At 54.0% G+C, this 14,195-nt stretch overlaps 1 protein-coding gene across 3 annotated transcripts in view; it reads right to left on the bottom strand.

The window, feature by feature from the left end:
• Positions 1 to 14,195, bottom strand: part of PRKAG2 (protein kinase AMP-activated non-catalytic subunit gamma 2) — a 552,351-nt gene that overhangs the window by 157,203 nt on the left and 380,953 nt on the right. For all 3 annotated transcript variants that reach the window (XM_082257523.1, XM_082257525.1, XM_082257524.1), the window contains one exon: positions 4,204 to 4,255. In XM_082257523.1, coding sequence (XP_082113649.1) covers positions 4,204 to 4,255 — 52 coding nt within the window. The remainder of the gene's footprint in view (positions 1 to 4,203; positions 4,256 to 14,195) is intronic.

Below are 14,195 nucleotides of genomic sequence, written 5' to 3'. Positions count from 1 at the left end.
TCAGCGCTGGCTTTACTTGCCATTTGCCTCGTTTACACTAGTGGTTGGGGGAGGTAAAACAATGTTGCTGAGCCGCACTTTTACCACCCACAAACTGCTTTAACTGCAAAGGGAGCGAAGTGGTGTGTACAACTGCGACGGCCACAATGCTTTGCACTATGAACCAGCTAATATCGTCCCCACTTTCGCATTTAGCAGGCAAAACAGCCCAGTGAACAAGAGCCATTCAACTGAATAGGGGTGTCTTGTAAATGCATGCAGTTGCAGTGCACTAAGGAATTCAAGAAGGTAAAGCAGGCTGTGAGGAGCCTGTCACATGCTCTCTGAAGAGTAACACAAGCACAGATTGCTCTTCAGTGAGCAGTGCTAGATCGTTTAACCCCTATTTATTCTTTTAGAATTTTTTTGGCATGCAGTTCACACTTCTGCCTTTCCTGCCTAGGTGAGAATAACGTACTCCCAGCTGCCCCCAGCCCCCTGGAATTCTCATGCACATCCTAGAAAGCTTTGGGGAGATACAAAGGATACTGTGCTACAGCTCGTCATCAGGGTTCCAGTGTGGAGATCAAAGAAGAGAATACCAGCTGCCAATGATGTAAGCAAAGATGATGGCAGCAAACTTTTATGCCAAAAAAATCCATAGGATTTTTGCTGGAAATCACAAATCCCCCCTGATGTACCTTTTTGGATTGCATTAATCAATCAAGCAATCCCAATGTAGAAGATAACTTATAAAGCCAAAGGATGCCCTAAAAAAATCCTTAGAATTTGGTCTCTTTGGGTAGAATCTGAACGCACTATAGCGCCTGAAGGGATGGGTACCTTCTGATCTAGTAACAATACTTGACTCACCAGGTATACTTTAAATTTTTATTCAACCCCCCCCCCCCCCCCATTTTTTCTATTCTCTTTCTGGTCGAGATAGATATAGATATATATTTCCTTTCTGTGATGGTTCCGTATTTAATGGACATTTTATTTTGTTTATTGCCATGCTACCCGTTTATGCAAATGTTTTCACTACAGTTTGTATTTGCCATCTTTTATATACAATAAAGTTACCCTTTTTTAAAAAAAAAAAAAAAAGGAGAAGGAAGAAGATGGCAGCAGGGAACGGACATCTGATGGCAGATTACAGCAGGACAATGCTGGATGTACAGTATATCTGTTTTAAGGATAACCCAGAAAATCAAAATGAACATAGTAAAGGGGGGTAAAGTTCCTCTTCAATAGTTCATTAAAAACAATTGAAGCTTAAAGTCGCTCTAAAACTTCATTTTTTTTTTTTAAATAACAAATATGCCTATACTTACCTGCTCTGTGCAATGGTGTTGCACAGAGCAATCCCAATCCTCTTCTACTGGGGTCTCCCCCAGCACTCAAGGCCCCTACTTTTCATCGGGTGCCCCCACGGAAAGCAGCTTTCCCTGGGGGCACTCAGCCCCACCCCCCTTCAAATCTGGTAACACCAGAGTGGGATTGACAGCAGCAAAAGCAAATCGCTCCCGCTGTTATCAATCTGTCCAATGAGGAGAGACAGCAGCAGAAGCAGCTGCGCTCATGCACATTGCTGGATCGGGGAGGGGGGGGGGGGGGGTGTAGCTGCAGCAAGGGTGGTTTTTCACCGTAATGTTTCGAATGCATTAAGGTGAAAAACCTTAAGGCTTTAGAACCACTTTAAAGCCCAGTCCTGGGGAAAGAAAAAAATCTTCCCTTGCAGAGGGGCTGCCCCTACACTGAGAGGGGTGAAATGCTCATTTATCTCCAGGGTGCTGGAGAATGTAGTTTAAATATCTGACCGCCGGCATCCAGTGCCCCAATTTCTTTGGAAGTGGACTTTCCCTCGCCATACTCATGTCTAGTAGTGGGTTATGGGCTCTGCATTGTACTTTAAGATGTCAGTAGATGTGTGACAGCCAGATGATAGAAGAGAAGAGGCACACCACTTTTCTGGTACCCTAGACATAAATGAGCATTTAACCCCTGCAATGCCACTTCCAGCGACAACTATTCCTTTCCATGGAATTTAGCTTTAATCTTTGAAATTATTATTTTTGAAAGGTTCTTGCATTGTGATCCAATATGAAGTTAATAAATCCCTTCTATTCTGCGCGGACGTGAAATGCACTAAAACTGAATTATCTAAAGCTGAATGACTGTGCATGGTGACCGCCCCTCTCTCTCAGTGGTCATCTCAGGGGATTTTACATCTATAAATTCAGTTTCTGAACCTGTTGACAGGTTGATGAAAGCGATGCGAGTGTGTCCGCATTCCTCTGGTCTGCACTACATTGCTGTGCCCACTCCTCTAGGACTACATAGCTAAAGCAAGCTGGGTCAGGCCTGAGCAGGAAATGAGGTAAATACAGTGTATACATGAAAACCGACATATACAACCATTACATACAAGGGAAGACTGATCTATAACACTACACTGGAAATGTCATTAATGTGTGAAGTCAGTATGATGTGTGACATACAATGTTATACTCCTATTGGAAAGCACAGGCACAGTAAGTTACACTTTGCAGGGGATAGCCAGGTAACAAGTGATCATCATATCACCCCATGCACTGTGAGCAGGCCTCTCCATTCATGATCTAATCAGGGATCCTGCTGCACTGGGATCAGGGGCCCCTGCATGCCCAGCCTATAGCACACACACTGGGATCAGGGCCCCCTGCATGCCTAGCCTATAGCACACACACTGGGATCAGGGCCCCCTGCATGCCCAGCCTATAGCACACACACTGGGATCAGGGCCCCCTGCATGCCCAGCCTATAGCACACACACTGGGATCAGGGCCCCCTGCATGCCCAGCCTATGGCGCACACACACACTGGGATCAGGGGCCCCTGCATGCCCAGCCTATGGCACACACACACACTGGGATCAGGGGCCCCTGCATGCCCAGCCTATGGCGCACACACACTGGGATCAGGGGCCCCTGCATGCCCAGCCTATGGCGCACACACACTGGGATCAGGGGCCCCTGCATGCCCAGCCTATGACGCGCACACACTGGGATCAGGGGCCCCTGCATACCCAGCCTATAGCACACACACACTGGGATCAGGGGCCCCTGCATACCCAGCCTATAGCACACACACACTGGGTTCAGGGGCCCCTGCATGCTCAGCCTATGACGCACGCACACACACTGGGATCAGGGGCCCCTGCATGCCCAGCCTATGACGCACACACACACTGGGATCAAGGGCCCCTGCATGCCCAGCCTATGACGCACACACACACTGGGATCAGGGGCCCCTGCATGCCCAGCCTATGACGCGCGCGCACACACACTGGGATCAGGGGCCCCTGCATGCCCAGCCTATGACGCACGCACACACACTGGGATCAGGGGCCCCTGCATGCCGAGCCTATAGCACACACACACACTGGTATCAGGGGCTCCTGCATGCCCAACCTATGACGCCGCGCACACACACACACACTGGGATCAGGGGCCCCTGCATGCCCAGCCTATGACGCACACACACACACACACACACACACACTGGGATCAGGGGCCCCTGCATGCCCAGCCTATGGCGCACACACACTGGCATCAGGGGCCCCTGCATGCCCAGCCTATGGCGCACACACACTGGGATCAGGGGCCCCTGCATGCCCAGCCTATGGCGCACACACACTGGGATCAGGGGCCCCTGCATGCCCAGCCTATGACGCGCACACACTGGGATCAGGGGCCCCCTGCATGCCCAGCCTATGGCGCACACACACTGGGATCAGGGGCCCCTGCATGCCCAGCCTATAGCACACACACTGGGATCAGGGGCCCCTGCATGCCCAGCCTATAGCACACACACACTGGGATCAGGGGCCCCTGCATGCCCAGCCTATAGCACACACACTGGGATCAGGGGCCCCTGCATGCCCAGCCTATAGCACACACACTGGGATCAGGGGCCCCTGCATGCCCAGCCTATAGCACACACACTGGGATCAGGGGCCCCTGCATGCCCAGCATATAGCACACACACTGGGATCAGGGGCCCCTGTATGCCCAGCCTATAGCACACACACACTAGAATCAGGGCCCCCTGCATGCCCAGCCTATAGCACACAAACATCAGCAGTCATCTAGCAGCAGCTGCTGCTTCAGAGCAGATCTGTAAGGCTGGCAGTCAGGGATTCCAGGCTGTCAGCAGGTGACATGGATGGTGGAGGTCTCCTACCTTCATCTTCTAGCTCCAATTTCTCCAGCATGCCTTCAATGGTGCCTTGAGCCTGTGTGGGTAGAAGAGAGGGGATGAGCACTCATACAGGGAAGGAGGGGGAGGGGGGAGGAGGCAGCACCAATTCTTTTCTCCCTACAAACAGTACCGGGGAAGCCCTGCCTGGGAGAGGGCGGTGCCAATCACACATTACAATACACCTATTGGGCAGCAACTAAAGGCGCCGACTTATTGGCCGCGTGTCTGAGGAATGAAAGCCAATGGCTGGAAGAGAGCGCTAGGCCCCGCCCCTTCTCCGCAGCGCACAAACAAGAGCCGCCGCCGGCTGTCACTAGGATCGTAGGATGAAGTGTGACCATGCCTGGTGGGCTCCTCCCCGGTCCCGCCCACAGAGGATGATGGACGTGTGATGGGAGGAGCGAGTCCTTCCCACCTTCAGCTGTGTGTACACCCGACAGCTGATCCCTGGAAGAGCCATCATGATGTGATCTGTCATCAGGAGGAGGAGAACTCATCCTCATCTACTCTCACAGTGCTGACACAGAGGACTGTCCCTCCACCTCTCCCCCCATCTGTCCTTCCACTGCCCCCCCCATCTGTCCTTCCACTGTCCCCCCCAATCTGTCCTTTCACTGAACCCCCATCTGTCCTTCCACTGTCCCCCCCCCCATCTGTCCTTCCACTGAACCCCCATCTGTCCTTCCACTGCCCCCCCCATCTGTCCTTCCACTGAACCCCCATCTGTCCTTCCACTGTCCCCCCCCATCTGTCCTTCCACTGTCCCCCCCCATCTGTCCTTCCACTGTCCCCCCCCCATCTGTCCTTCCACTGAACCCCCATCTGTCCTTCCACTGCCCCCCCCATCTGTCCTTCCACTGTCCCCCCCCATCTGTCCTTCCACTGTCCCCCCCCATCTGTCCTTCCACTGTCCCCCCCCCATCTGTCCTTCCACTGTCCCCCCCCCATCTGTCCTTCCACTGAACCCCCATCTGTCCTTCCACTGCCCCCCCCATCTGTCCTTCCACTGAACCCCCATCTGTCCTTCCACTGTCCCCCCCCATCTGTCCTTCCACTGTCCCCCCCAATCTGTCCTTTCACTGAACCCCCATCTGTCCTTCCACTGCCCCCCCCCCATCTGTCTGTCCTTCCACTGTCCCCCCCAATCTGTCCTTTCACTGAACCCCCATCTGTCCTTCCACTGCCCCCCCCCCATCTGTCCTTCCACTGTCCCCCCCAATCTGTCCTTTCACTGAACCCCCATCTGTCCTTCCACTGCCCCACCCCCATCTGTCCTTCCACTGTCCCCCCCCCCATCTGTCCTTTCACTGTCCCCCCCAATCTGTCCTTTCACTGTCCCCCCCAATCTGTCCTTTCACTGTCCCCCCCAATCTGTCCTTCCCCTGAACCCCCATCTGTCTCTCCACTGGCCCCCCATCTGTCCTTCCACTGAACCCCCATCTGTCCTTCCACTGTCCCCCCCCCCATCTGTCCTTCCACTGAACCCCCATCTGTCCTTCCACTGTCCCCCCCCCCATCTGTCCTTCCACTGTCCCCCCCAATCTGTCCTTTCACTGAACCCCCATCTGTCCTTCCACTGAACCCCCATCTGTCTCTCCACTGGCCCCCCATCTGTCCTTCCACTGAACCCCCATCTGTCCTTCCACTGTCCCCCCCCATCTGTCCTTCCACTGAACCCTCATCTGTCCTTCCACTGTCCCCCCATCTGTCCTTCCACTGAACCCTCATCTGTCCTTCCACTGCCCCCCCATCTGTCCTTCCACTGTCCCCCCATCTGTCCTTCCACTGTCCCCCCATCTGTCCTTCCACTGAACCCCCATCTGTCCTTCCACTGTCCCCCCCATCTGTCCTTCCACTGTCCCCCCCCATCTGTCCTTCCACTGAACCCCCATCTGTCCTTCCACTGCCCCCCCATCTGTCCTTCCACTGAACCCCCATCTGTCCTTCCACTGTCCCCCCCCCCATCTGTCCTTCCACTGTCCCCCCCCCATCTGTCCTTCCACTGCCCCCCCCCCCATCTGTCCTTCCACTGTCCCCCCCAATCTGTCCTTTCACTGAACCCCCATCTGTCCTTCCACTGCCCCCCCCATCTGTCCTTCCATTGAACCCCCATCTGTCCTTCCACTGTCCCCCCCATCTGTCCTTCCACTGTCCCCCCCCATCTGTCCTTCCACTGTCCCCCCCCCATCTGTCCTTCCACTGAACCCCCATCTGTCCTTCCACTGCCCCCCCCATCTGTCCTTCCACTGAACCCCCATCTGTCCTTCCACTGTCCCCCCCCCATCTGTCCTTCCACTGTCCCCCCCAATCTGTCCTTTCACTGAACCCCCATCTGTCCTTCCACTGCCCCCCCCCCATCTGTCCTTCCACTGTCCCCCCCAATCTGTCCTTCCACTGCCCCCCCCCATCTGTCCTTCCACTGAACCCCCATCTGTCCTTCCACTGAACCCCCATCTGTCCTTCCACTGTCCCCCCCCATCTGTCCTTCCACTGTCCCCCCCCCCATCTGTCCTTCCACTGTCCCCCCCCCCATCTGTCCTTTCACTGTCCCCCCCAATCTGTCCTTTCACTGTCCCCCCCAATCTGTCCTTTCACTGTCCCCCCCAATCTGTCCTTCCACTGAACCCCCATCTGTCTCTCCACTGGCCCCCCATCTGTCCTTCCACTGAACCCCCATCTGTCCTTCCACTGTCCCCCCCCATCTGTCCTTCCACTGTCCCCCCCAATCTGTCCTTTCACTGAACCCCCATCTGTCCTTCCACTGAACCCCCATCTGTCTCTCCACTGGCCCCCCATCTGTCCTTCCACTGAACCCCCATCTGTCCTTCCACTGTCCCCCCCCATCTGTCCTTCCACTGAACCCTCATCTGTCCTTCCACTGTCCCCCCATCTGTCCTTCCACTGAACCCTCATCTGTCCTTCCACTGCCCCCCCATCTGTCCTTCCACTGTCCCCCCATCTGTCCTTCCACTGAACCCCCATCTGTCCTTCCACTGTCCCCCCCCATCTGTCCTTCCACTGTCCCCCCCCCCATCTGTCCTTCCACTGAACCCCCATCTGTCCTTCCACTGCCCCCCCATCTGTCCTTCCACTGAACCCCCATCTGTCCTTCCACTGTCCCCCCCCCCATCTGTCCTTCCACTGTCCCCCCCCATCTGTCCTTCCACTGTCCCCCCCAATCTGTCCTTTCACTGAACCCCCATCTGTCCTTCCACTGTCCCCCCCAATCTGTCCTTTCACTGAACCCCCATCTGTCCTTCCACTGCCCCCCCCATCTGTCCTTTCACTGAACCCCCATCTGTCCTTCCACTGCCCCACCCCCATCTGTCCTTCCACTGTCCCCCCCCATCTGTCCTTTCACTGTCCCCCCCAATCTGTCCTTTCACTGAACCCCCATCTGTCCTTCCACTGAACCCCCATCTGTCTCTCCACTGGCCCCCCATCTGTCCTTCCACTGAACCCCCATCTGTCCTTCCACTGTCCCCCCCCCCATCTGTCCTTCCACTGTCCCCCCCAATCTGTCCTTTCACTGAACCCCCATCTGTCCTTCCACTGAACCCCCATCTGTCTCTCCACTGGCCCCCCATCTGTCCTTCCACTGAACCCTCATCTGTCCTTCCACTGCCCCCCCATCTGTCCTTCCACTGAACCCCCATCTGTCCTTCCACTGTTCCCCCCCATCTGTCCTTCCACTGAACCCCCATCTGTCCTTCCACTGCCCCCCCCATCTGTCCCGCCATCTGTCCTTCCACTGCCCCCCCCATCTGTCCCGCCATCTGTCCTTCCACTGTCCCCCCATCTCTCCCCCCCATCTGTCCTTCCACTGTCCCCCCCATCTGTCCTTCCACTGTCCCCCCCATCTGTCCTTCCACTGAACCCCCATCTGTCCTTCCACTGTCCCCCCCATCTGTCCTTCCACTGCCCCCCCCATCTGTCCTTCCACTGCCCCCCCCCCATCTGTCCTTCTTCTGAACCCCCATCTGTCCTTCCACTGCCCCCCCATCTGTCCTTCCACTGAATCCCCATCTGTCCTTCCACTGTCCCCCCATCTGTCCTTCCACTGAATCCCCATCTGTCCTTCCACTGTCCCCCCATCTGTCCTTCCACTGAACCCCCATCTGTCCTTCCACTGTCCCCCCCATCTGTCCTTCCACTGTCCCCCCATCTGTCCTTCCACTGAATCCCCATCTGTCCTTCCACTGTCCCCCCCCATCTGTCCTTCCACTGTCCCCCCCATCTGTCCTTCCACTGTCCCCCCCATCTGTCCTTCCACTGCCCCCCCAATCTGTCCTTCCACTGCCACCCCCCATCTGTCCTTTCACTGAACCCCCATCTGTCCTTCCACTGCCCCCCCCCCCCATCTGTCCTTCCACTGTCACCCCCTATCTGTCCTTCCACTGTCACCCCCTATCTGTCCTTCCACTGTCACCCCCTATCTGTCCTTCCACTGTCACCCCCATCTGTCCTTCCACTGTCCCCCCCCCCCATCTGTCCTTCCACTGAACCCCCATCTGTCCTTCCACTGAATCCCCATCTGTCCTTCCACTGAACCCCCATCTGTCCTTCCACTGTCCCCCCCCACCTGTCCTGCCATCTGTCCTTCCACTGTCCCCCCATCTCTCCCCCTCCATCTGTCCTTCCACTGTCCCCCCCCATCTGTCCCTCCATCTCTCCCCCCATCTGTCCCTCCACTGTCCCCCCCATCTGTCCTTCCACTGTCCCCCCCCATCTGTCCTTCCACTGTCCCCCCCCCCCCATCTGTCCTTCCACTGTCCCCCCCATCTGTCCTTCCACTGAACCCCCATCTGTCCTTCCACTGAACCCCCCATCTGTCCTTCCACTGAACCCCCCATCTGTCCTTCCACTGAACCCCCCATCTGTCCTTCCACTGAACCCCCATCTGTCCTTCCACTGCCCCACCCATCTGTCCTTCCACTGAATCCCCATCTGTCCTTCCACTGTCCCCCCATCTGTCCTTCCACTGAATCCCCATCTGTCCTTCCACTGTCTCCCCTTCTGTCCTTCTACTGTCCCCCCATCTGTCCTTCCACTGTCCCCCCATCTGTCCTTCTACTGTCCCCCCATCTGTCCTTCCACTGTCCCCCCATCTGTCCTTCCACTGTCCCCCCCATCTGTCCTTCCACTGTCCCCCCATCTGTCCTTCCACTGTCCCCCCCATCTGTCCTTCCACTGAACCCCCATCTGTCCTTCCACTGAACCCCCATTTGTCCTTCCACTGTCACCCCCATCTGTCCTTCCACTGAACCCCCATCTGTCCTTCCACTGAATCCCCATCTGTCCTTCCACTGCCCCCCCACCTGTCCCCCCATCTGTCCGCCCACTGTCCCCCATCTGTCCTTCCACTGTCCCCCCCCCATCTGTCCCTCCATCTCTCCCCCATCTGTCCTGCCACTGTCCCCACAGCCCCATCTGTCCTTCCACTGTCCCCCCCCCATCTGTCCTTACACTGAACCCCCATCTGTCCTTCCACTGTCCCCCATCTGTCCTTCCATTGTCCCCCCATCTGTCCTTCCACTGTCCCCCCCCATCTGTCCTTCCACTGAACCCCCATCTGTTCCTCCACTGTCCCCCCCATCTGTCCTTCCACTGCCCCCCCCCCCATCTGTCCTTCCACTGAATCCCCATCTGTCCTTCCACTGCCCCCTCCCATCTGTCCTTCCACTGTCCCCCCACCTGTCCCCCCATCCACTCTCCTTCCCATCTGTCCCTCCATCTCTCCCCCCATCTGTCCTTCCACTGCCCCCCATCTATTCCCCCATCTGTCCTTCCACTGAACCCCCATCTGTCCCTCCATCTCTCCCCCCATCTGTCCTTCCACTGTCCCCCCCATCTGTCCTTCCACTGAATCCCCATCTGTCCCTTCACTGCCCCCATCTGTCCTTCCACTGTCCCCCCAATCCGTCCCTCCATCTCTCCCCCCATCTGTCCTTCCACTGTCCCCCCCCCATCTGTCCTTCCACTGTCCCCCCCCATCTGTCCTTCCACTGCCCCCCCATCTGTCCTTCCACTGTCCCCCCATCTGTCCTTCCACTGAACCCCCATCTGTCCTTCCACTGAACCCCTATCTGTCCCTCCATCTCTCCCCACATCTGTCCTTCCACTGTCCCCCCCATCTGTCCTTCCACTGAACCCCCATCTGTCCTTCCACTGAACCCCCATCTGTCCTTCCACTGCCCCCCCCGTCTGTCCTTCCACTGTCCCCCCCATCTGTCCTTCCACTGTCCCCCCATCTGTCCTTCCAATGAACCCCCATCTGTCTCTCCATCTCTCCCCCATCTGTCCTTCCACTGTCCCCCCCATCTGTCCTTCCACTGTCCCCCCCCATCTGTCCTTCCACTGTCCCCCCCATCTGTCCTTCCACTGTCCCCCCCCATCTGTCCTTCCACTGTCCCCCCCCATCTGTCCTTCCACTGTCCCCCCCCATCTGTCCTTCAACTGTCCACCCTTCTGTCCTTCCACTGTCTCCCCTTCTGTCCTTCCACTGTCTCCCCATCTGTCTCTCCACTGTCCTCCCATCTGTACTTCCACTGAAACCCCATCGGTCCTTGCACTGTCCCCCCCCCCCCATCTGTCCTTGCACTGTCCCCCCCATCTGTCCTTCCACTGTCCCCCCATCTGTCCCTCCACTGTCCCCCCATCTGTCCTTCCAATGAACCCCCATCTGTCCTTTCACTGTCCCCCATCTGTCCCTCCACTGAACCCCCATCGGTCCTTTCACTGTCTCCCCATCCCCAATCTGTTTCTCCACTGTCCTCATCTGTCCTTCCACTGTCCCCCCATCTGTCCTTCCACTGTCCCCCCATCTGTCCTTCCACTGTCCCCCATCTGTCCTTCCACTGTCCCCCCATCTGTCCTTCCACTGTCCCCCCCATCTGTCCTTCCACTGAACCCCCATCGGTCCTTTCACTGTCTCCCCATCCCCAATCTGTTTCTCCACTGTCCTCATCTGTCCTTCCACTGTCTCCCCTTTTGTCTCTCCACTGTCCCCCCATCTGTCCTTTCACTGTCCCCCCAATCTGTCCCTCTCTTTGGTCGGATGTATAGACCTCTATAAAATGATTCAAAGCTGAACTCCAGAAATTCTCTGTTTATGTATAGTTCTATTGGGGTTCATTTACTAAAACTAGAGAGTGCAAAATCTGGTGCAGCTCTGCATAAAATCCAATCAGCTTCCAGGTAAAGGTATAAGACAAAAACAAACGAAAAATAAAATAAACGTCTCCAATATACTTACCTGCTCTATGCAATAAAAATGCACAGAGCATCTACAAAGCTCCTCTTCTCAGGTACCCTGCCAACGCTCCTGGTCCCTCCTCTTTGTCCAGTGCCCCCATTGGAAGCTGCTTCCCATGGGCACTCGTGCGTGCCCTCTACCGAGCCCCACTGCTGCATTGACACAGACAGCGGGACTCAGCCCTTCCCCCTGATCCCTCGTCACTGGCTTTGATTGACAGCAATGGGAGCCAATGGTTTCTGATGTCCCAGCACAGCCAGTGAGACATGGAAGTGAGGGGAGAGAAGAGCTGCAGACGTGCACAGCACTGGATCAAATGAGGGCTCAGGTAAGTAAAAAGGGGGGGGGGAATGCTGATACCTAAACATTTCATACCTTAGTACAAGAAATGCAATAAGGTAAAGAAAACATAAAGGCCCTTTCACACACGGAGTCCGTTGAGATCCGCCTGTCAGTTTTTTTGGCGGATCTGAACGGACGCCCCATGCATCTCTATGGGGCATCGGATGTCAGCGGAGACATGTCCACTGACAACCGATCCATCAAAACCGGCTGGATGGAAACCCTATTTTCCATCCGTCTGGCAGATCGGATCGGATGAGAATGGACAAACGGTCCGTTCCCATCCAATTCCCCCATAGAGAAGAATGGGGACCTGACAGCTGTGTCTCCGCACACAGCGCGGAGACACAGCTGTCATCAGTCTGCTCAGTGGGGGATCTGTGGATCGATCCCCCACTGAGAAAAACGGAGTCCGCCTGATGGACTCCGTGTGCGAAAGGGGCCTTAAGCTGGATACACACTATCCAACTTTTGTGGTTAGATTTCCTTCAGATTTATCTTTTCTATGTAGTGCAAGGGCCTGCCAGATTGCATACAAATTGAAAGTGTTTAGGTTTGACCTCATATTATATGGTTTTGGTAAGTCTAAAGGAAAAAGTCTTCAGAAAATCTTATAGTGTGTATGGCCCATTAGGCTTTAGAACCCATTTAATTGAACAAGCTGATGTTAGAAGCTGATTGGCTACCATGCACAACTGCATCTGATTTTGCACTCTCCAGTTTTAGAAAAATCGACCCCACTGGTCCAGCTTGGCATTGCAGTTGGGGCTACTACATTGATTGCAGCAGTCTTCCAGATCCTGTGCTGAATGTATTTCTGTCTGCACACTGACCACATGGGGTCACTCGCTCAGCATCCCTGACATTCATAGGACACCTTGTACTTTATTCAATGAATACAGGATGTTTTCTGATTGGACTAAGTGAAGAGGCAGAGTAGTGATGTCATGATATTTATCTCATCCAATCAGAGGATGAATTGTATTCACTGAATAGATTACAAGTAGTCCTATGAATGGATGCGCTAAATATCATGACATCACTGCCCCATCTCTTCACTTTGTTCGATCACAGAACTTCCTGTATTCATTGAATAAAATACAAGGTGTCCTATTGAATGGCAAGGGGGCTGTGCGAGCGACCCCATGTGGTTAGTGTGCAGACAGGAAGCCGCTCAGCACAGGATCTGGAAAATTGACCCACAATCCCCTACAGGGACTGTCAGCTTCCTTGGGTAGGAGATATACACAGTTACACTGTGCCAAGCTGGCCCAAATAGAACCATAAAATAAAAACCATACCTGGAGTTCATCTTTACTTATCAGACCTGTAATACTACACTACATACAGCCTCTATGGTATTGCATTGTTTATTTTAGGGCTCCTTCAGACACGCGCCCAGACTGCGGGGTTCAGATGCAGCAACACTCCGTGCTATGGCCGCATACAGGCTGGATGATTAGTGTACCGGAGTGCCGCCATTAATTCGTACAGGGTACAAATCTTTTAATGCAAACTATGTGCATGGGGTTATAATCTCTGGCAGCAAGAATTGCTAAATGAGCCCTTGAAAAACCAGTATAAAGGAAAAGTAGTATTATAAAAAGTTTAAAGCAAAATGTATCTTCAAAAAAACTAAACTGTTTAAAGCCAAACTCCAGGAAAATATTGTCTAAATATAAGAGATACAGTAAACCCCCACTCCATCGCGGTTCAGTTTTTGCGGTCCCGGTATATTGGGTTTTTTTTTTTTGTAATGTTATTTTACTATATAAATCATTAAAAATGAAATATTTTTGTGTTTTCCATAGCTCTTGCTCTGTCTCTCAGTATCTTTTATGTGTTTAAACGAGTTTCTATTGTTTTAAAAGTGTGTTTAAAGACCTTAAAATGCTTTTACACGTACAGTGACAGTAAAATAAACATGCCTACAATGCATTTTAATAGGGTTTTTCTATTTCGCGTATTTTAACTTTTCGCGGCTGGGTCCAGAACGTAACCCCCGCAATGGAGGGTAGTTTACGGTATTCATATTCTAACTAGAATCTCTGTGTGCTTTGTGTATTTCTATCAGATCTGTGCAGTAATCCAGTGTAAACTTTGCCTCTGTGCAGGAGCTTCTGTAATAAAGACCGGTCTCTGCTGCTCTCTGTGCTTGTGAAGGACGACTGGTCTTGTATCCGCCCCCTCCTGTAATTTTCCCCAGGCAGCTTGTAGTGGGTGGGGCCTGCAGAGTCACTCCCACAGCTCTGTACAGTATATGATGATGTCACCACTACCTTTACAATATAATAACATGGCTTCCAAAGGTGCTGAAAATATTAAACCCTGCAAACTGTTACTTTTTTGTTTGGTTTAATAATCAGTGGCAGAACAA

Source organism: Pelophylax lessonae (genome assembly GCF_965119305.1).
Source record: "Pelophylax lessonae genome assembly, chromosome: 5".
Classification (NCBI taxonomy): Eukaryota; Metazoa; Chordata; class Amphibia; order Anura; family Ranidae; genus Pelophylax; species Pelophylax lessonae.
Note: the sequence above shows the minus strand (reverse complement) of the source record. Positions and strands in the feature narration are given on the sequence as shown.